This window comes from Phycodurus eques, chromosome 8, assembly GCF_024500275.1.
Source record: "Phycodurus eques isolate BA_2022a chromosome 8, UOR_Pequ_1.1, whole genome shotgun sequence".
Classification (NCBI taxonomy): domain Eukaryota; kingdom Metazoa; phylum Chordata; class Actinopteri; order Syngnathiformes; family Syngnathidae; genus Phycodurus; species Phycodurus eques.
Window position 1 is genome coordinate 1,918,463 of NC_084532.1, and position 22,945 is coordinate 1,941,407.

Here is a 22,945-nt window from a genome sequence, read left to right on the forward strand (position 1 = left end):
ATTCACAGCCGAGTGTGAAGCGGTTGGGATGAAAATCAGCACCTCCAAATCTGAGACCATGGTCCTGGAGTGCTCTCTCTTGGTCGGGGATGAAATTCTACACTCGCCTATAGACACGAGCTGTGGGTTGTGACCGAAAGAACGTGATTCCCGATTCAAGCGGCCGAAATGAGTTTCCTCCGCAGGGTGTCCGGGCTCTCCCTTAGAGAGAGGGTGAGAAGCTCGGTCATCCGGGAGGATCTCAGAGTAGAGCCGCTGCTGCTCCACATCGAGAGAAGCCAGATGAGGTGGCTGGGGCATCTGATTCGGATGCCTCCTGGACGCCTCCCTGGTGAGGTGTTCCGGGCATGTCCCAACGGGAGGAGACCCCGGGGATGACCCAGGACACGCTGGAGAGATTACATCTTTTGGCTGGCCTTGGAACGCCTCGGGATACCCCCGGAAGAGCTGGATGACGTAGCTGGGGAGAGGGAAGTCCTGGCATCCCTGCTAAAGCTACTGCCCCTGCAACCCGACCTTGGATAAGCGGTAGAAAATGGATGGATGGATAAGCCGCCTCTCTAATCGTCCTGAGTCTTACACAAAGATAGATATGAGACTAAGCTGTAAACTCAGTTGCTGATCTACGGGAGAACAAGAACACTAAAGTCACCAGTTTTTGGCTTATATAGGATGGCCACACTAGGGGCTGTAGGACAACCCACCTGGCTTTACTCTGGCATATTAAAGCACTACAGAGCCATCTCGGAGTGGTTCACTCTCATGTCGTGATAAAGTAATGTGAACAATGCTTAGAAACCATTGATTCATTCCCATTTTTATGCCGTTAAAAGGTAATAAAAGCAACACCCAGAGACAGATTACGCAATGGTACTTTCCCCAAGTGGGCTGAAACTTCCTTATCTTCCACTTCCTGTAAACAGTATTTGTCCTGTGTTGCCATAGAGACAAAACGTGCTTAAGCAGGGCTCCATCTAGTGGACAATATGTTAACTAACCCACTGTGTTTGGTAGCTCATACCCGATCAATCATGTAACAGTGTATGTATACACAAAACATTCCTGATTACATAATCAAACATCATTAAAACCTGAACCTATACTGAAGACATTTGGGTTTCAGATCAAAAGATGAATATGAGACAAAAGTTCAGAATTCCAGCTTTTATTTCATGGTATTTACATCTAGATGTGTTAAACAACTCAGGACAGAGCACCTTTTGCTTGATTTTCTTTTTTCATATACAGTCCCCTCCAAAGGTATTGGAACGGAAAGGTCAATTCCTTTGTTTTTATTGTATATTGAAGACATTTGGCTTTCAGATCAAATGTTGAATATGAGACAAAAGTTCAGAATTGCAGCTTTTATTTCATGGTTTTTACTTCCAGATGTGATAAACAACTTAGGACGGAGCACCTATTGTTTGAATCCCCCTACTTTTCAAGTGAGCAAAAGTATTGGAACAGACATTAGTAAATTAACTGAAAGTGAATAACATTTAATATTTGGTGGCATAACCATTACTTGCAAAAACTGCATCAAGCCTGCGACTCATGATTTTACCAGACTCTTGTATTCTTCATTTGAAATGCTTTTCCCGCCTTTTACTCAGACTCTTTCTGTTCTTGTTTGTTTCTGGAGGTAAAATGCATGCTACTGGGTTAAGGTCTGGTGATTGACTTGGCCAGTCTAAGACCTTCCACTTTTTCCCCCTGATGAAGTCCTTTGTTGTGTTGGCAGTATATTTTGGGTCGTCTTGTTGCATGATGACGCACGCTTCTCCCGATTAGTTTGGATGCATTTTCCTGTAAATTGCCAGACATAATGATTTTGAGATACAGCTCATCATTTGTTACATCATCAACAAAGACGAGTGAGCCCGTTCCAGAAGCAGCCATGCAAGCCCAAGCCATGCCATTACCTCCACCAAGCATCACAGATGAGCTTGTGTGTTTTGGATCATCAGCAGATCCTCTTTCTCGATACTTTGGCCTTTCCATCACATTGGTAGAGGTTAATCTTGGTCTCATCAGTCCATAAAACTTTGTTCCAAAACCTTTGTGGCTCATCTCTGTACTTCGCTGGGCTTCTGATTCTTTTTGCTGAGGAGTGGTTTGCATCTTGTGGTATGGCCTGTATATTTCTTTTTTCGAAGTCTTCTTCTAACAGCATTGCGATACCTTCACCCCTGCCCTGTGGAGGTTGGCAGTGATATCACTGACTGTTGTCTTTGGGTGTTTCTTCACAGCTCTCACAATGTTTCTGTCACATTACATGTACAGTATATGAGGAATGCCTTTGTTTTCTGTTGAAAACGTCCTGTGTGTCACCTTGACCCAGGACTCCCTGGAAGAAGAGTTTCTCAATGGGACAATTAATTGATGAATAAAGGGAAAACTAAATAAAATAAAATAAAACATTTAAGTTATGTCATTATAATGTAATTTTTTTATTTTTGGAATAGTTTGTGCAAATTAGTTCCATCCATCTTGAGAGGAATGATTCTGTTTTGCTGGACCTGTGTAGCACGTGTTAGGTCTGTGTGTATTTATATATATATATATACACACACACATATATATATATGTGTGTGTGTGTGTGTATATATATATATATATATATATATATATATATATATATATATATATATATATATATATGTGTGTGTGTATATATATATCCATCCATTTTCTGAGCCGCTTCTCCTCACTAGGGTCGCGAGTGTGCTGGAGCCTATCCCAGCTATCATCGGGCAGGAGGCGGGGTACACCCTGAACTGGTTGCCAGCCAATCGCAGGGCAAATACAAACTAACAACCATTCACACTCACATTCACACCTACGGGCAATTTAGAGTCTCCAATTCATGCATGTTTTTGGGATGTGGGAGGAATGTTTTGGGATGTGGGAGGAGGAGTGCCCGGAGAAAACCCACACAGGCACGGGGAGAACATGCAAACTCCACACAGGCGGGGCCGTGGATTGAACCCCGGTCCTCAGAACTGTGAGCATCTGCAGCATTTGCACAATCAGCATTGTCCGCCTAACTGAGGGAAGGAGCTGGAAGAGCTGGTGACCGGGATGTGGAGGGTCCGAGAGGATATTGCACGCTCTTGTCTTTAGTTCTGGCAGCGTGCAAAAGTCCTCAAGGGTGGGTAGAGGGGTACCGACAATCCTTTCAGCAGTTTTGATTGTCCGTTGCAGTCGGAGTTTGTCCTTTTTTGTAGCAGCACCAAACCAGACTGTGATGGAAGAACATAGGACTGATTCGATGACCGCTGTGTAGAACTGCCTCAGCAGCTCCTTTGGCAGGCCGTGCTTTCTCAGAAGCCGCAGGAAGTACATCCTCTGCTGGCCCTTTTTGAAGGATGAGCTCTCTTCTTTCAGCAGCAAAAAAAGCTAGATCTAGATTTAGTTATGTGCAGTGAATCATAGGTAGGTTTTAAATTTTTTGGTTGCGTCTCACAGATGGAGATAATTAGCTTTTTGTGAAAAACAGCATTTATGCAACAGTAACTTTGATGCTTGGATATTTTATTTTTGCCTTTTGTCACGTTATGTGTTTTTATTGCATAATCCAGCTAAAACAAAATTTAGGAATGGCCTTTGATTGCAAAATAATCACGTATTTAGCTACATAATGCGCTGAGAGTGACGCAAACTCACCGGATATCATGTCAGTCATCACACTTCGTGTTGTTTCCTGGCTGTTGACATGGCGACCATGATCCTCGTCATCCAAAGCAAAGCAAACAGCAGTTGATGACGGAAACATTATGAGAGCTGTGGCCATACCACAAGATGCAAACCACTCATCAGCAAAAAGAATCGGAAGACCAAATTGGATTTTGCTAATACGAACTACAGAGATGAGCCAGAAGAGAAAGCAAGAAAGAACGTGCTTATGGGTGGCTGTGGCTCAGTTGGGTAGAGCGGGTTGTCTATTGACCGAAGGGTCGCCGGTCCGAATCCTGGCTTCCAGTGGGCCTAGCAGCACCTTGCATGGCAGCAGCCGCCCATTGGTGTATGAATGTGTGTGTAAATGTGAGAATGCATTGTGAATTTTATAGTCTGTTCCAATACCTTTGCTCACTTGAAAAGTCAAACAAAAGGTGCTCTGTCCTGAGTTGTTTAACACATCGAGATGTAAATACCATCAACTAAAAGCTGGAATTCTGAACTCATATTCATCTTTTGATCTGAAACCCCAATGTCTTCAGTACACAACAAAAACAAAGGAATTGACCTTGCCGTTCCAATACTTTTGGAGGGGACTGTATGTATTTGACGCTCATGCGCCAAATAAAAATACATAATGAAATACAAATTACTCAAAAGTTACTCAGTACTCAAGTTTTTTTTTCTCACTGAATACTTAGCAAGTATTTATTACTTTTACTTGACCTGTGTTATTCTAAGTAACAGCACTGAGTCCTACATCAGTACATATACACATAAAAGAAATTATAAGAAAACATTGCATTATACACTTTGGCAGACAATGTGGAATCACTAGCAGTAAAGAGTAAAACAATCCAAGTAAGCCAACCCCGCAACCCTTTCTATTACAAATCATACCACGACCCACTCGGACGATCCAGCGTTGTATTAATTTACATATTGTATATTTTACCATTTTAGTTTATTTGTGAAGCTTGAGGTTTTATGCTTTTAACTACTCTTATTTTAATAACGAAGGCAAAAACAGTAATGGAATGTATTATTATTTTTAATCACAAAAATATTAACTCCCGAGTTAAGATCCTCTAATCATGAAAAAAAAAAAAAAAGACCCAAGTTTGAGTTGTTGTTTGTTTGTAATGTAGCGCAAGGTCCGCTTTTCTCCCCTGGTAGAGATGAACGTGATGAGAGTGTTGCTCTATGCCGCTAGCAAGGTCCGTATAGGATCCTGGGAAGAAGCGGCTCACGACTGAGAACGTTTTAGGCTCCGTGTGGGGGGAGATGGAGTGAACCATCGGATATTGCGTTTCACCCAAACATAGAGTTATGTATATGTACTTATGTGGATGCCCAACGGATTGACTTTAGATTTTTCTGTACAAACGAAGCTACTATATGTACTAGACATGACGTGTTAAGACATAAGATAACCTAATAAAAAAAAAAAATTCCCATCACAATGTTCTCCTAAAAGTATATTTATTATTACAAGCTGCTGTTAACGTTATCCACATTTTGTAACTGTAGCCCAACCCTCTAAATACAGGGGAACATAATGTGCTTAAAAGCAACAACACAATAGAGTTATCCTTAGCATATTAACCTGACTTAAGAATAGGCATCATATTAATCACCATTAGAATATTTCATTAAAAAGATGATTAAAATACAGTATTTTAGAAGATTTGAGTGTTCATCTAACGAGACAAAAGGCTGACATTGTGTTATTTTTAAGTATTTGCATCTATTTAATTTCAGGTAAATTTTATCCAGATTCCTTAAAAAGCATAAATCACATTTAATCGTTTTAAACCTAACCAGCATTTATTTAGTTAAAATTTCTGAAATACTGCATAGAGGAATTCAAAAGAAGGACTTTCCCTGCGTGATACATATATAAATACTGCTGTTATAGCAAATTACTTGTTTTATTGTTAATGTTAGTTCATGTTTGTGTAAAAGTTATTCACTTTAAATTAATTTAATCATGTCTTTTCCAATAACTTTGCTCACTTGAAAAGTGAGTGGCTTCAAACAAAAGGTGCTCTGTCCTAAGTTGTTTAACACATTGCGATGTAAATACCATGGAATAGAAGCTGGAACTCTGAATCTTTGTCTCATATTCATCTTTTGATCTGAAACGCAAATGTCTTCAGTATACAGCAAAAACAAAGCAATTGACCTTGACGTTCCAATGCTTTTCGATGGGACTGTATCACAGTGTGGGCACAGATAATTGTGGGTTCCTAACAGTTACCAAATTATATGGAATAAATTGTTAAAGGTGATATACAGACACTTTCCAAAAAATTAGAATATCATGGAAACGTTTATTGAATTCCATAATTCCATTCAAAAAGTTAACTTTTATAGATTATAGGTTCAGGGCCCACAATTGAAACAATTTCAAGTATTTATTTTGTTAATTTTTACATAATTTGGGTTTCCAGCTCATAAAACCCACAAAATCAGGAATTAAAAAATTTTGAATACTGTGAAGAAATCACCGTTTTTGTAAAAAAAAATATATATATATTCCTTCTGTTGAGGATCTATATCCTCAACAGAAGGAATCATGAAGTCCTCGCAAACATTCTGGTAGACTGCTGCAGTGACCTTGGATTTTACCAGTAGAGTTTACCAACTCCTGCACTGGACATTGCACTCCAAATAATGACTGACTGTGGATATTTCACACTGGACCTCAAGCAGCTTGGTTTCTGTTATTCACCCCTCTTCCTCCAAACCTTTGGACCTTGATTCCCGAATGAAAGCCACACTTTCATCGGAAAAGAGGACCTCGGCCCACTGGCCAATAGTCCAGTCCTTCTTCTCTTTGGCCCAGTTGAGACACTTCCTACATTGGCTCAGGTTCAGAAGTGGCTTGACCTGAGGAACCCGACAGTTGTAGCCCATCTCCCAGATGCGTCTGAATGTGGTGGTTTTTGAAGCAATGTCTCCCGCTTCATTCCACTCTTTGGATCTCTGCTAGATTCTGGAATCTTCTCTGTTTGATAATACGCTGAAGCCCACGGTCATCTCTTTTGCTGGTGCATCTTCTCCTGCCACATTTTGTCCTTCCACTAGACTTTCCATTGATATGCTCTGTGAACAGCCAGCCTCCTTAGCTATGAACTTTTGTGGCTTACCCATCCTATAGAGGGTATCAATGATGGTCTTCTGGCCAGTTGTCAAGTCTGCAGTCTTCACCATATTGAACCCAACTGAGACAATTGAACCAAAATGAAGCAATTTAATGACACCTGGGGAAACTTGTGCAGGTGCTTTGATTTTAGTAGATGATTAGTGTGTGACACTCAGTTTAAGACATTAATGGCCTTCAAAATTTGGGTTGCTATCTTCACCGTATTTTTCGAATTGTTGATTTCGTGGGTTTTATGAGCTGGAAGCCCAAGTTATGTAAAAATAAACAAATAAATACATGAAATTGTTTAAATCTTAATATATAATCTATGAAAGTTTTTTAATGGAGTTATGGAAATAAACTTTTCCATGATATAATTTTTTTTTGGAAAGGGTCTGTATGTTTGCTAATAATATGCATTGAGCAGGCAAATGAGTATAAGACTGTATTGGCTTTCCTTTTTACTGCCGGATATACGGACCAAACTCTGACTCCGGTCGTACAGGGACTGAACAGCCCGTATCAGGGGGTTCGGTACCCCATACTCCCGAAGCACAGGACTCCCCGAGGGACACGGTCGAACGTCTCTCAAAGTGCACAAAACACATGTATACCGGTTGGGCGAACTTCCATGCACCCTCGAGGACCCTGCCGAGAGTGTAGAGCTGGTCCACTATTCCACGGCCAGGACGAAAACCACACTGCTCCTCCTGAATCTGAGATTCGACTTCCCGACGGACCCTCCTCTCAAGCACCCCTGAATAGACCTTACCAGGGAAGCTGAGGAGTGTGATCCCCATGTAATTGGAACACACGCAGACTGGTCCACCACCCCAGTCTGCCAATCCAGAGGCACCGTCCCCGATGTCCACGCAATGTTGCAGAGGCGTGTCAACCAAGACAGCCCCACAACAGAGCCTCAGACAACCCACACTCTGCTTCCTCATGGGAAGGCGTGACGGTGGAATTGAGGAGGTCTTCGAAGTATTCTCCCCACCGACTCACAACGTCCCGAGTCGAGGTCAGCAGCGCCCCATCCCCACTATACACAGTGTTGGTGGTGCACTGCTTTCCTCTCCTGAGACCCCGGATGGTGGACCAGAATTTCCTCAAAGCCGTCCGGAAGTCTTTCTCCATGGCCTCACTGAACTCCTCCCATACTCAAAGACCTCTAATGATGACGACAAACAATGGACTTCATTTTCCCTTGCCCGGACGCAGGTCACCGGGGTCCCCCACTGGAGCCAGGCCTGGTGGTGGGGCTCGAAGGCGAGCGCCTGGTGGCCGGGCCTGCACCCATGGGGCCCGGCCGGGCACAGCCCGAAAGGGTAACGTGGGTCCCCCTTCCCATGGGCTCACCACCTGTGGGAGGGGCCATAGGGGTCGGGTGCAGTGTGAGTTGGGCGGTGGCCGAAGGCAGGGACCTTGGCAGTCCAATCCCCGGCGACAGAAGCTGGCTCTAGGGACGTGAAATGTCACCTCTCTGGCAGGGAAGGAGACCGAACTGGTGTGTGAGGTCGAGAAGTTCCGACTAGATATAGTCAGACTAGCCTCCACACACAGCTTGGGCTCTGGTACCAGTCCTCTCGAGAGGGGTTGGACTCTCTTCCACCCTGGAGTTGCCCACGGTGAGAGGCGCCGAGCAGGTGTGGGTACACTTATTGCCCCCCCGGCTCGCCGCCTGTACGTTGGGATTCACCCCGGGGGACGAGAGGGTAGCCTCCCTCCGCCTTGAGGTGGGGGGGACGGGTCCTGACTGTTGTTTGTGCCTATGCACCAAACAGCAGTTCAGAGTACCCACCCTTTTTGGAGTCCTTGGAAGGGAGTGCTGGAGAGCGCTCCCGCTGGGGACGCCTCGTTCTGCTGGGGGACTTCAATGCTCACGTGGGCAATGACAGTGAGACCTGGAAGGGCGCGATTGGGAGGAACGGCCCCCCCGATCAGAACCCGAGCGGTGTTCTGTTATTGGACTTCTGTGCTCGTCACGGATTGCCCATAACGAACACCATGTTCAAGCATAAGGGTGTCCACACGTGCACTCGGCACCAGGACACCCTAGGTCGCAGTTCGATGATCGACTGTGGTCGTGTCATCGGACATGCGGCCGCATGTCTTGGACACTCTGGTGAAGAGAGGGGCGAAGCTCTCAACTGATCACCATCTGGTGGTGAGTTGGCTCCGATGGTGGGGGAAGATGCCGGTCCGACGTGGCAGGCCCAAACGTATTGTGAGGGTCTGCTGGGAACGTCTGGCAGAATCCCCTATCAGAAGGAGTTTTAACTCCCACCTCCGACAGAACTTTGCTCTTTTTCCGGGGGAGGCGGGGGACATCGAGTCCGAATGGACCGTGTTCCGCGCCTCCATTGCTGAGGCGGCCGGCCGGAGCTGTGGCTGTAAGGTGGTCGGTGCCTGTCGTGGCGGAAATCCCGAAACCCGTTGGGGAGGGATTCCATCAAGCTGAAGGAGGAGTCCTATCGGGCCTTTTTGCCCTGTGGGACTCCTGAGGCAGCTAATGGGTACCGGCTGGCCAAGCGGAATGCAGCTCTGGTGGTCACTGAAGCAAAAACTCGGGTATGGGAGAAAATGTAATCATTAATCTATAATTTCAGTTAAAATGTTTAGATTTGTTCATCAATTGTGTGAATTCAGCAGTTTGTAATATTCATATGGTGGTGTGAAAACTACTGCTATTTTCCTGCTTCACAAATATCAGTTAACCGCTCATGTTTTCCCCGTTAACTAATGACCACCCACGTGCGTTCAGTCCTATGCACACCATGCTCGCCTGGCGTTAAAGTGTGGGGGTAATGAAGGAATTGGTTACAGTACTTTAAGAATCAACATTCTGTCTGTGCAATAATGGGTGAGTTTCTGTAAGGTGTGCTTATAAAAATGGCACCGCTTTTTTCACGCCCACAGATTTTGGGCTATAGGCTGTTCCTCAGAAACAGGGCGGCGTTTCCCTCTGCCGCCTGACCAGAGAATTTTGGCAACGATAGCACCAAGACCGAGACCGATTCCAGCGTCAAATATTCTAGGCAGTTCTAAAGTTTCAAAAGTTCTAAAGATCGCCTCATTCAACAGGAAGAGTGGCCCTAACCTGCTGTTTTACCACAAGATTAGTGAACGAATGATTGGAATGTAGGACGGTTGTTTTGCTTATCACACTGGGCAACAACAACAACACCCTATTGTTGACCACCCAGGAAACACAAGGCATAAATAGAAGGACTCCACACTGAGAACTGAAGAGGCTTTTGTTTTTGTGGTTGTGTTTTGTTTTTTTTCAGCTTTAACAAACAAGAACAGACCAGTTGCTTTGATTCAACCTTTGCAGGTGAACTGTCCTAACCCTAATCTCTTTGAAGCAATTTTTATATTCTAAACAATGCTACAAATCTCAGCGGTGAGAGAATAATTGTATTTCTGTTGAAAAAAAGGCTAAATAGCTGTGCCTCTATGTGGAATTTTATTTTATCAACAGGGAACCTACAGCGGCTGAAAGATAATTTAACACGTCACCATTTTTCTCACTAAATATACTTTCAAAGGTGCTATTGACCTCAAAATTTCACCTAATGTTGGGAACAACCAAGGTAAAACATACATACAAAGAAAGTAGAACAAATAATATCAGAAATTAAGTTGCGTGTAAAAATTTGAAATGATGCAGGGAAAAAGTATTGAACACATGAAGAAAGGGAGGTGAAAAAAGGCATGGAAAGCCAAGACAACACCTAAAATCTATCAATAATCAAACAGCAATCCAGCCCCTTGTCAGTGCAAATGGAAATCAGCTGGTTCAGTCCTAATTGATGGCCTACAAAATGGTCTCATTTCAAGGTGAGAGTCAAGACACTTCTCATGATGGGTAAGAGCAGAGAGCTGTCTCAAGACCATTGCAAACTAATTGATGCAAAACATAATGATGGCATTGGTTACAGGCCATCTAAGCTTTTGAATGTTCCAATAAGCACAGTTGGGGCCATAATACATAAGTGGAAAGCCAATCATACCACCATAAATTTGCCTTGATCCAGGTGCTCCTCGCCAGATTTGTGACAGAGGAGTACAAAGAATAATCAGAAGAGATGTCCATGAACCAAGGACCACCTGTGGAGAGTTTCAAAAAGACCTGGAATTAGCAGGTACTGTTGTTAAAAGGAAAACTGAGTAATTTACTCCGCCGCCATGGCCTGTATGCATGCTCACTACGCAAGACCCTATTGCTGAAAGAAAGCATGTCAAAGCTCGTTGGACAACATTTGGACAAGCGAGTTAAATTCTGGGAGAATATAGTCTGGTGGGATGAGAGCAAAATTGAACTGTTTGGATGCCATAATGGACACCACATTTGGAGGAGAAATGGCACTGTACATCACCCTAAAAACACCATACCAACAGTGAAGTTCGAAGGTGGGAGCATGATGGTGTGGGGATGCTTATCATCAAATGGTACTGGTAAAGTTCACATTATTGAAATAAGGATGAATGGGCAAATGTACCGAGACATTCTTGACACAAATCCGCTGCCATCTACCAGGATGATGAAAATGAAACGAGGGTGGACATTGCAGCAGGATAATGACCAAAACAGACTGCCAAGGAAACTCAATCGGTTTCAAAGGAAAAAAATAAAGCTGCTAGAATGGCCCAGGCAATCACCTCAATGGAATCCAATCGAAAATCTATGGAAAGAACTGAAACCCAAGGTCCATAAAAGAAGCCCACAGAACCTTCAAGATGTGAAGACTGCTTGTGTGGAAGAATGGGCCAAAATCACACCATTGTAATGCAGGCAACTAGTTTCTCCGTACAGGAGGCGTCTTAAAGCTGTCATTGCAAACAAAGGCTTTTGTACAAAGTATTAAATAAATACCAGTTGGCGTGTTCAATACTTTTCCCCTGTGTCTTTTCATATTATTACACACAACCTATTTTTTTAGCTTAATTGTTCTACTTTATTTGTATGTATGGATTACTTGGGTTGTTCCCAACATCTGGTGAAATTTTCATGTCAATAGCACATTTGGAAATATATTTGAGAAAAATGGTGACGTGTTAAATACTTATGTCAGCCGCTGTATATTATTTCATTCAATATGCTGCCCTACCTAATATTATTTTGACTTAATAAAAATACAAAGATTTTGAAGACCATGTTTTGTCATCTGATACTGCTTTTACTGATGTTTTAGGCTTTTTGTATCGGTATCGAATTACTTTATGCATTTATCGTATCAAAGTCAGAATTTTGGTGTCATGTTAACACTAAATTCCATTTTAGTAATTGTGCTTTACTGAGAGAGACAATAAAGAACTGGAAGAAAATGGATGGATAATTGTACTTTACTTTCCACCAGTCACATTAACGAAGACAAGAGGAAGACAGATGGTCAGAAGCAGATCTTTGATGTTGTTTATGAAGTTGACGGATGTCCCGTAAGTCTGAATTCATTATCTCCTTTCTTTTCCCCCTGTCTTTACATCATAGCAAAGCAAATTTATTGATATAGCGCATTTCATACACAAGGTAACTCAATGTGCTTTACATAATTAAAAGCATTTAAAATCAAAGAAGAAAAAAAGAGCTTATAAACATTGAAAACAAAGAGGAAAAAAGTACAATTAAAACAGAATACAGTGCAAGAAATATTTAAAAGTCAAAGTGCTCTAAAAAAGCATGAGAAAAAACAAGAGTTTTTAACCTGGACTTAATTAAAAACATTCTCACTTGGGGCTGATGTCACTTCTGTTGGCAACTTATTCCATTTGTGTGCAGCATAATAGCTAAATGCTGCTGCACCATGTTTGCTTTGGACTCTTGAACTCCACTATTTGACCTGAGACTGTCGATCTCAGAGCCCTACTGGGTTTATATTCCACAAGCATTTCTTTCATGTATTCAGGACATAAATCATTTCGTGATTTATAGACCAGTAGCAGAACTTTCAAATCTATTCTAAAGCTGACTGGGAGCTAGTGAAAATATTTTAGAATGAGACGAATATGCTCTGACCTCTTTGTTCTGGTCAGAACCCGAGCTGCAGCATTCTGAGTGAGCTGCAGTTATTTAATGCTCTTTTTGGAGAGTCCAGTTAGAAGACCATTACAATAGTCAAGTCTACTTGAGATAAAAGCATGGATGAGCTTCTCCTGGTCTGCTTGGCACATGCAAGCCTTCACTCTGGATATGCTCTTTAGATGGTAGAAGGCAGCTTCAGTAATTGATTTGATATGACTGTTGGAAGTCAGGTCGGAATCTATCAGTACACCAAGGTATCGGACTTGGTCTTTGGTTTTTAAAGAGAGTGACTCCAGGTATTTACTAACAGCAATCCTCTTTATTGCCAGAAACCAATTATCTCAGTTTTGTTGTGGTTTAGTTGAATAATATTTTGGCTCATCCAGTTATTCATCTGTTTTAGACAGTGACACATCACCTCAATTGAACTGTAGTCATCTGGAGACACTGCTAGATATCACTGTGTCATCTGCATAGCTATGATAGACAAAATAAAAGTTCTGAAGAATATGACCTAAGGGTACCATATACAGGCTGAACAGGAGGGGTCCATAGGTCATTCCCATTCAATGAGCGTGAACACTTCCAATGGTCACAAAATAACTCCTTTCCTCCAGGTAGGACCTGAACCATTTAAGGATTCTCCATTTAGTCCTACCCATGTTTCCAACGTGTTCAGCAGTATATTATGATCTACCGTATCAAAAGCCACACTGAGATCCAACCAGACCAGAATTGACACCTTTTCCGAGTCAGTATTCAACCTTATATCATTTAGCACTTTGATAAGAGCAGATTCGTTCACGTGATGAGTTTGGAAACCTGATTGAAACTTGTCAAAATGTCCATTTAAGTTCAAGAAATTGCTGAGTTGATTGTTGATATTTAACCTGATGGATTGGATTTTTTTTGCTAAAATATCAAGCAAATTCATTGCATTTATCTGCTGTTAGGAGTTCTGGAGCTATCTGATTCGGGGGGGTTGTGAGCTTGTCAACCACAGCAAACAGAGTGCGAGTATTGTTGAAGTTCTTACTGATGATTTCAGAAAAGTGTTACTGTCTACCCCTGACTAACTCTTGGTTAAAATTACAAAGACTGTCTGTAGAGGTCATAGTCAATTTGGAGTTTAGTTTTTCTCCACTTACGTTCTGCTTTCCTACACTTTGATTTAGAGGTCTTCACCATCATTGTGCTCCTCCACTGTGTTCTAGGTCGCCTCAAGATTGTTTTAGTTTTAATAGGAGCGACAGCATTCATGACATTGATGACAATTTCCTGGTGAAATTATCCAAAGGTTCATCAACTGTGTCAGCACTTACAGTTTGTGGCACAGCTATGGTCTCCATAAACTTAGTAGCGGTACTCTCATTTATGTACCTTTTCTTGATAGAGATGGTAGTTGTCTGAACTTTTGGAAGAATCTGTAATTCAATTAATGCACAAAAATGGTCAAAAATAGCCATATCCTTAATGTCAGCTGATAGAATTTCAACATCTTTTGAGATGACCAGGTCTAAGATGTGTCCATGAGTGTGGGTTGGACTCTTATGTTGAGAGAGGTCAAATGTGTCTCGTATAGCAGAGTTTTTGAGATTTTTTTTTTTTCTTCCATGCATGAATGTTAAAAGTCTCCCGTTATGACAAAATAGTTGTCGTCAGTACAAATAACTGACAGCACTTCTGAAAAGTCTTCCATAAATTTTCTATTGTATCTTGGAGGCTTATAAATTATTCGAACAATAACCTTTGGGTAACCTTTAACGAAAATTAGTAGTATAATTTCTTTACACTGAAATGACTTAAAAATAACAGCAATACCACCACCTTTTTTCTCTATTCGACACTTGTTCATAAAATTAAAATTTGCTGGTGTTGCCTCATTTAAAATGGTATTACAGCTACTTTCTGTTAGCCATGTTTCATTTAGTGGTCCAGATCATAGGTTGTCATGATTTCATTACTCAACATTGATTTATTACCCAGTTACCTGAAATTGAAAAGAGCTAGTCTCACAGAAGTAACTGGAGACAATGGTTTGATAGATTGACATTTTATCCTCATTAAATTTTTAGTTCTACTTTTTTTGTGTCATATTTCTTTGACCAACTTTCTGTCCTTTGTAATTACAGGGATTAAAAATGCCTGATCTCCGTAGGGGTCTGACTTATTGTGGAAAAGACCCCACAGATATCAGTCAGATTTGCAGATACGATTCTTCATGGGAGGAGGAGGGGCCTTTCGCATCTTAGTGGACAGTGGTTTTAAGCGAAGGAGGACGGGAGGAAGATCTTGGTGTGGTGTGCACTGGATTCCAATATTGACAATAGCCTTCATCCTGTCCGTCACACCTAACAGGGCATTTAGGGTAGTAGAGAGTGAGTTTTGCGTTGGGCTTTGCTCCAATGGGGCAGGGAGGGGAGTGGGCGATTCAAAGTGCTGCCTCATCTCATTCCTCATTCGTTCCTCCGATTGTTTGGATGGCGCTGATGAATCCATCGTCGCCCCGTGTCCCCTTATCTCTTGTTCCTCCGATTGTTTGGGAAGACTACGTCTTTTTGTCCTTCAGCCGTGTCAACAAGACCAATGTTTTCCTTTTGGGCTGCTGAATGACGTACACAGTAAAAAAAAATCTTGGCAGCCAATAACTTAACCCTCTGTCTATTTAGACAGAAACCGTCTGCTTTACAAAGCTGTCCGCTCCCAAAAAAAAAAACGCAGAAATTGTCAATGAAACTCACAGGGTACTGCAGTACACGCTTCTTTGAGCCACTTAATTGACTGAGCCTACTGAAACATTGATCTCCAAATCGTACCATTGGGAGAGTTCCACTTATGAAAACCTCAACATCCAAACATTGCACTTTTGTTAGGAGATCAATGAAATCTCGCTTCAGTACAACTGATTGCTGATCCCTGTGTGTATAATGACAGATTTCACGCTCATTCATGATCTCCAGGACTTTTTTTTTTATTTTTTTTTTTTTTAGAGATATCAGACACCATGTTATTGTTAAAAGGCAGTACTTTGGTGTTCTTCTTACTGCAAAAACCTTTCACATCCTTGACAACTCCATCACCAACTAGTAACGTTTGGGGTGCCATTTTTTTCTTGTATGATTTAGTTTCATACCTTATAGTAGTGGTGGGGAATGAGCATTCTTGGCCAGGGTCTTGTGGCTCAAATCTATTTGTGAGTCTGATGTCAATGTTTTGCATTGACTCGCGTCCTCTTTTCTTGCCCTTCACTGTGGCGACCGTCTACGCCTGCTCACTCGGGGTTGAAGCAGCACGCAACACAGGCCAGCCGGATTCCTCGGTTATCTGCTGGTGTTGTGTCCTGCCTTTTAGATGTTGTCCCATATATTTGGGCTTTGCTACCAGTAAATTCCAGGGAGAAATGCTGGATGATCCATTACCGTTTCCACAGTCCACATCCATCCTCTTGGTTGAGCTCAGTGGCTGTCTGTTAGCACGCTTCTGCTCACCATTTTTAGACATCGGTAGAGTGGTTTCATTCCCCGACTGTCCATTTACATCCACATATCAGAATCAGAATCATCTTTATTTGCAGAGTATGTCCAAAACACACAAGGAATTTGTCTCCGGTAGTTGGAGCCGCTCTAGTACAACAGACAGTCAATTTACAGAACACTTTGGAGACAAAGACATTGACAAAAAACAATTGTGCAAAAAGATGCAGAGTCCTCTAGCACTTAGAGCAGTTCGAATGACTAATATTGCAATAGACCGGTGCGATGACCACTGTGCAAGGGGCGCTGAGACTTCAAGGAGTGTATGCGGTTTAAAGTGACGAGTAGTGCGATAATCTGGGACAATGTTGGTTGTGCAAATGTTACAGATACTCCTCAAACAGTGTGCAAATGGAGCAGATGCTACTCTGGCATGAGTGGCCAGTATATGCAAATAGTGCAGCATGGCGAGACAACTACAGTGAGTGCACGAGTAATAAATAATTGGCCCCACAGAAATGTGACAACGAACTCAAGTCAAAAATTGTCAGCTTGTTGTAATGAAATTATAGGTTAGGTGTTTAAGAAGTTGATCGCAAGAGGGAAGAAGCTGTTGGAATGTCTCTAGTTCTAGTTTGCATTGATCGGTAGCGCCTACCTGAGGGAAGGAGCTGGAAGAGCTGGTGACAGGGGTGCGGAGGGTCCGAGAGGATTTTGCACGCCCTTGTCTTAGTTCTGGCAGCGTGCAAGTCCTCAATGGTGGGTAGGGGGGTACGGGCAATCCTTTCACCAGTTTTGATTGTCCGTTGCAGTCGGAGTTTGTCCTTTTTTTGTAGCAGCACCGAACCAGACTGTGATGGAAGAACACAGGACTGATTCGATTACCGCTGTGTAGAACTGTCTCAGCAGCTACGGTGGCAGGCCGTGCTTTCTCAGAAGCCGCAGGAAGTACATCCTCTGCTGGGCCTTTTTGAGGACGGAGTTGATGTTGGTCGCCCACTTCAGGTCCTGAGAGAATGTAATTCCCAGGAACTTGAAGGTCTCGACGGTTGACACAAGGCAGCTGGACAACGTGAGGGGCAGCTGTGGCAAAGGATGCCTCCTGAAGTCCACGATCATCTCTACAGTCTTGAGCGTGTTCAGCTCCAGGTTGTGTCGGCCGCACCACAGCTCCAGCCGCTCCACTTCCTGTCGATATGCAGACTCGTCACCGTCCTTGATGTGGCCGATTACAGTGGTGTCATCTGCAAACTTCAGGAGTTTGACAGTCGGGTTCGCTGAGGTGCAGTCGTTCGTGTAGAGAGAGAAGAGCAGCGGAGAGAGGACACAACCTTGGGGCGCCCCAGTGCTGATGCTGCATGTGGATGAGGTGGCCTCCCCCAGCCTGACCTGCTGTGTCCTGCCCGTCAGAAAGCTGTAAATCCACTGGCAGATGGCAGGTGAGACGCTGAGCTGGAGAAGCTTGGATGAAAGGAGTTCAGGGATGATGGTGTTGAACCCTGAGCTGAAGTCCACGAACAGGTTCCTCGCGTAGGTCCCTGCACTGTCGAGGTGTTCTAGGATGAAGTGCAGTCCCATGTTGACTGCATCATCCGCAGACCTGTTCGCTTGGTAGGAAAAGTGCAGGGGGTCCAGCAGGGGACCTGTGACACTCTTGAGGTGGTCCAGCACGAGACGTTCAAAGGACTTCATGACCACAGATGTCAAAGCGACAGGCCTGTAGTCATTCAGACCCGAGATTGCAGGTTTCTTGGGGACTGGAATGATGGTGGAGCGTTTGAAACAGGATGGAACTTCGCACAGTTCCAGAGATCTATTGAAGATATGAGTGAAGACTGGAGTGAGCTGGTCCGCGCAGACTTTGAGGCAGGATGGGGACACATGGTCCGGGCCTGCCGCTTTGTTAATCTTCTGTTGTTTGAAGATGCGTCTCACATCCTGTTCATGGATGGTTAACGCAGAAGTCAGAGGTGTGATTGTGGTCGCGGGTGCGGCCGGGTGGGTGTGTGGTGTGAAAGTGTCCTTTTCAAATCTGCAGTAGAAGGTATTCAAGTCGTTGGCTAGTGTGCTATTGTTCTCAGCTTGGGGGGGATCATCGCTTGTAATTAGTCAGCGATTGGAATGCATGCCAGACTGATTTAGAGTCGTTTGCGCTAAACTGTTTTTCCAACATTGCTGCATGCAATGTTAATTTCTCTAGTCAGCTGGTTTCTAGCTCGATTATACAGGGCCCTGTCCCCGCTCTGATATGCGTCCTCCTTAGCTTGGCGAAACTGCTTAAGTTTAGCAGTGAACCACGGCTTGTTGTTGTTGAATGTGCGAAAAGATTTTGTTGGTACACAAACCTCTTCACAGAAACTGATATAGGATGTGACAGTGTCCGTATATTCATCCAGGCTGCCAGCTGAATTTTCAAAGACACTCCTGTCTGTGCAGTCTAAACAGCTTTGAAGTTCCATCTTGGCTTCATTTGTCCACATTTTCACTGTTTTCACTGTAGGCTTTGCGCATTTAAGTTCTTGCCTGTACGTCGGTATTAAGTGAATTAAGCAGTGATCAGACGAGCCCAGGGCTGCACAAGGAATAGCACGGAATGTGTTTTTTACCGTATTGTAGCAGTGGTCTAAAGTATTATTTTCCCTGGTAGGACAGTCGATGTGCTGCTTGTATTTAGGGAGTTCGTGAATCAAGGTACCTATTTTACTATTAGAAAAATTCCATGCTTAGCAGTGCGGTGTTCGTGTTAGCTTGAGGCGGAATGTAGGCTGCAGCCAGGATGAACGATGCGAACTCACGTGGCGAGTAGAATGGTTTACAGTTTAAGAATAGCGACTCCAAATGCGGGCTGCAGTGTGTGCTGAGCACCGTGACGTCCGTACACCATTTGTCGTTGATATAGAGGCATATTCCGCCGCCCTTTGTTTTCCCCGATGATTCCATGTCGCGGTCCGCTCGATGAATGTGGAAACCGCTACGCTACAAGACGGTGGATTTTCGTTTCCAGGACTGACATCCTCTGTAGCAATCCGTGATAGTCCTCAGTGGAATAGAGAGGCATCTCGTTGCTGGTCTCGTTGCCAATAGCAGCAGGCCTGTGCTAATTAGCAGGCCACGCTCACGCATAATAGGTTTAAAAAACATATAGGAATAAGGCAACAACTGACTGCATCAACAACAACAAAAAAGAGTACATTCCCACAAGTTTAAAAATATCCAGGAGTCGCTTCTTCCAATTTCCTTGGACGAAGAAAAACAAGCTTATCAACAAGAAAATAATCGTCTGTGAAAGAGACACACACTGTGTGTGTGTGAGCGTGTGTACGCACGTCACAAAGACAGTCTGCCTTGATTCTATTCTATTTTTATTTCAGTGCAAGCTGCAAGACACTATTTCTAAATAAGTCTGCAAATCCTAATATAAAGCCGCCTCGCTGAAGAGTGTCGTCAACGAGTCGAGAAAACGTCAGACAGGTTCGCAATTGTGACACATTCAAAGGACTTAACGTCAAATAAAAGTTTAATACGTGCGAATTATTTTGTGACAAGCAAGCCTGTGGTCATAAATCAATAGTGTTGTTTGTACATGTTACCCAGGTGACGTATACCACCAACTCTGTAGCTGCGTGGACGGTTATTATAGCGTTAAGATGGAATCTAAACTAATAAATAATGATCTAAATGTATTGTTTCCCATGCGCTCACAGCAATCCCCCGTACTATCTAAAAAGCTTCTTCAGTCCCCTCCAAAAGTATTAGAACAGCAAGGTCAATTCCTTAATTTTTGTTGTATACTGAAGACATTAGGGATTCAGATCAAAAGATGAATATGAGACAAAAGTTCAGAAATGCAGCTTTTATTTCATGGTATTTACATCTAGATGTGTAAAAAAAAAAAGAAAAACTCAGGAGAGCGCACCTTTTGTTTGGAGCCCCCCACTTTTCAAGTGAGCAAATGTATTGGAACAGACATGATTAAATGAACTTAGTGAATAACATTTAGTACTGTATTTGGTGGCATAACCTTTACTTGCAATAAATACATCCAGCCTGCGACCCATTGACTTCACCAGACTGTGGCATTCTTCATTTGAAATGCTTTTCCACGCTTACTGCAGCCTCTTTCAGTTCTTTGTTTCTGGGGGTCTCTCCCTTCAATCTCCTCTTCAGGAGGTAAAATGCCTGCGCTATTTGGTTAAGGTCCATTGATTGACTCGGCCAGTCTAAGACCTTTCACTTTTGCCCCCTAATGAAGTCCTTTGTTGTGTTGGCAATGTGTCATTGTCTTGTTGTATGATGAACCTTTGCCCGATTAGTTTGGATGCATTTTGTTTTTACCCAATAATAACCAAATAATCATGTTTGTTCCAATACTTTTGCTCACTTGAAAAGTGGGTGGCTTCAAACGAAAGGTGCTCTGTCCTGAGTTGTTTAACACTTCTAGATGTAAATAGCGTGAAATTAAAGCTGGAATTCTGAACTTTTGTCTCATATTCATCTTTTGATCTGAAACCCAAATGTCTTCAGTATACAACAAAAACAAAAGAATTGACCTAGCCGTTCCAATACTTTTGGAAAGGACTGAATGCAATTCCACTGAATTGGTGATATTTGCATCCCCAGGAAGAAAAAAAAAAAGTATAAATGCACCATACAATTACATGAAAATATTAAGCATCCTTCACACTGATCTGTAACTTGCTAAGTATTAACGTGTGTTTTGTGAATGGCCCATATAATAAATGTATTTATTGTTCATATATATAATTTTGGATGTATCTATGCATAACTATATACTTACACATATGTACACATATTAATTTTAGAACATTTGGATGCACGCTCATTTTTTAATGCATTGTTGAGGTATTGGATTGGGACTCGTTATTGGCAGATCCTTAAAATCAAAGACTCCGACTCTGGTGCAATAAAATGTGATCGGGACATTCTATTCCAAACACAAACATTCCTCGGCAATATACGGAACTCCCAGTGACTCTTGATGTTGCATTATTTGTGTGTGTGTGTGTGTGTGTGTGTGTGTGAGTTGTAGACTTTCCTTTCATTAATTATTGGGTGAGTTGTTGTGTCATTTTCATGTCTGAAATGACTTGTCTATCTTGTTTTAAAAGTATTATATGTTCATTCAGTAAAATAAAAAATGATTTTGTAGAACAAAATATGCATAATTCAAGATGCTTCAAGTAATCAAGTAATCAAACTCTGAATCGGAATGAATCATGTCAACAGACTCCCACGTTTACTGATTGTTTTTTCTTTTGTTTGTTTTTTATTCAAAATAAAATGTGCCGGTATCAGTTGATGAATCTGCGGTTATTATACATGTACAATTCCAATGAAGTTCTAAGTTAATGATTATTTGCTAAAAACAATCAAGTTTATCAGTTTGAACATTAAGTATCTTGTCTTTGTAGTGTATTCAATTAAATATAGGTTGAACATGATTTGCAAATCATTGTATTCTGTTTTTATTTGTTTAACAAAACGTCCCAACTTAATTGGAATTGGGGTTGTACGTCAGGACCTCTGTCTGTGTAAAAAAGTCTATTGATTTAGACAAATAGACCCTTGTTTGTGGAGCATTTGTTCATTTGACTTTGTCAATAACATATCCATCTCTCTACAGGCCAACTTGCTATCCTCCCACCGCAGTTTGGTTTACAAAGTGGAAACCATTGCACTCGGAGACCAACCATGTGACCGTGGTGAACATGTCACACTTTTCCTCTTCAGTGATTGTCTGGAGGTGAAAATTCTAAGTCCTGAGCTTTTGAAATGCATAATTTGTTTATACTGTATGGACCAGCCTATTATTGTTGCATTTCTCAGTCTATCCAATGGTCTACTTTGGACTTTTCGTGGCATTTTTGTGGGCGGGCATTTGTGGCTTCCTAAACTCAAAGAAAAATAAATAAAGAATACATTAATAGATTAAAGCCAACTGAGATGCCTGCGATGGAGTCCAACCTTGCAATTTAAGTGCTCACGCTGTTCTGAGCCACATACTTCTCTGATTCGGTGGGGTTTCATTAACTGTAATGCCTATGCCATCTTGTTTTGTTTTCTTGGCACATTTATCACACTCAAATATTTTGGATTATCAAACCAACTTTAAACTCACATACACTATCGAAAGAAATACAAAATGCTGATTCTACATGATATTTTTTTATTAAGGGAAACAAATCCCTTAATCCCTTAATTTATTAAGGGAAACAAATGTGAACAACCCTTGTTAAATCATGAGTTATCTGTGATTTTCCAAAAGTTTTTGGAAAAGCTTCGTTCAGTTTCACAGGCCACTCCCAGGCCTGATGGATTTGTTCAATGCAGAAATCACTTAAATAGGTCTCACTGGCTTCATTTAAGGTCACTGTTCACTTCTCAAAGATAAGAAAGACATTTCTTGGCATCCATAGGAAATTTGTTTAAAACCACTGCTGACAGAAAAAGAACAAATAGGCTAATCTCACATTTGCCATGAAACATCTTGATAATCCTCAACACAAATATTCGGTGGATGAACAAGACAAAAGTTGAACTTTTTGGGAGGTCTGGGGCCCGTTAATCTGCTGTAGAAATAACAAAGCATTTGTCAAAAAG

The 22,945-nt window shown here is 42.3% G+C and overlaps 1 protein-coding gene across 5 annotated transcripts in view; it reads left to right on the plus strand.

Annotated features, from left to right (window-relative positions):
- Positions 1-22,945, plus strand: part of ect2 (epithelial cell transforming 2) — a 237,404-nt gene that overhangs the window by 167,139 nt on the left and 47,320 nt on the right. For 4 of the 5 annotated variants that reach the window (XM_061684632.1, XM_061684635.1, XM_061684634.1 and 1 more), the window contains 2 exons: positions 12,190-12,268; positions 21,969-22,088. In XM_061684632.1, coding sequence (XP_061540616.1) covers positions 12,190-12,268; positions 21,969-22,088 — 199 coding nt within the window. The remainder of the gene's footprint in view (positions 1-12,189; positions 12,269-21,968; positions 22,089-22,945) is intronic. The other variant, XM_061684633.1, reaches the window with a different exon arrangement.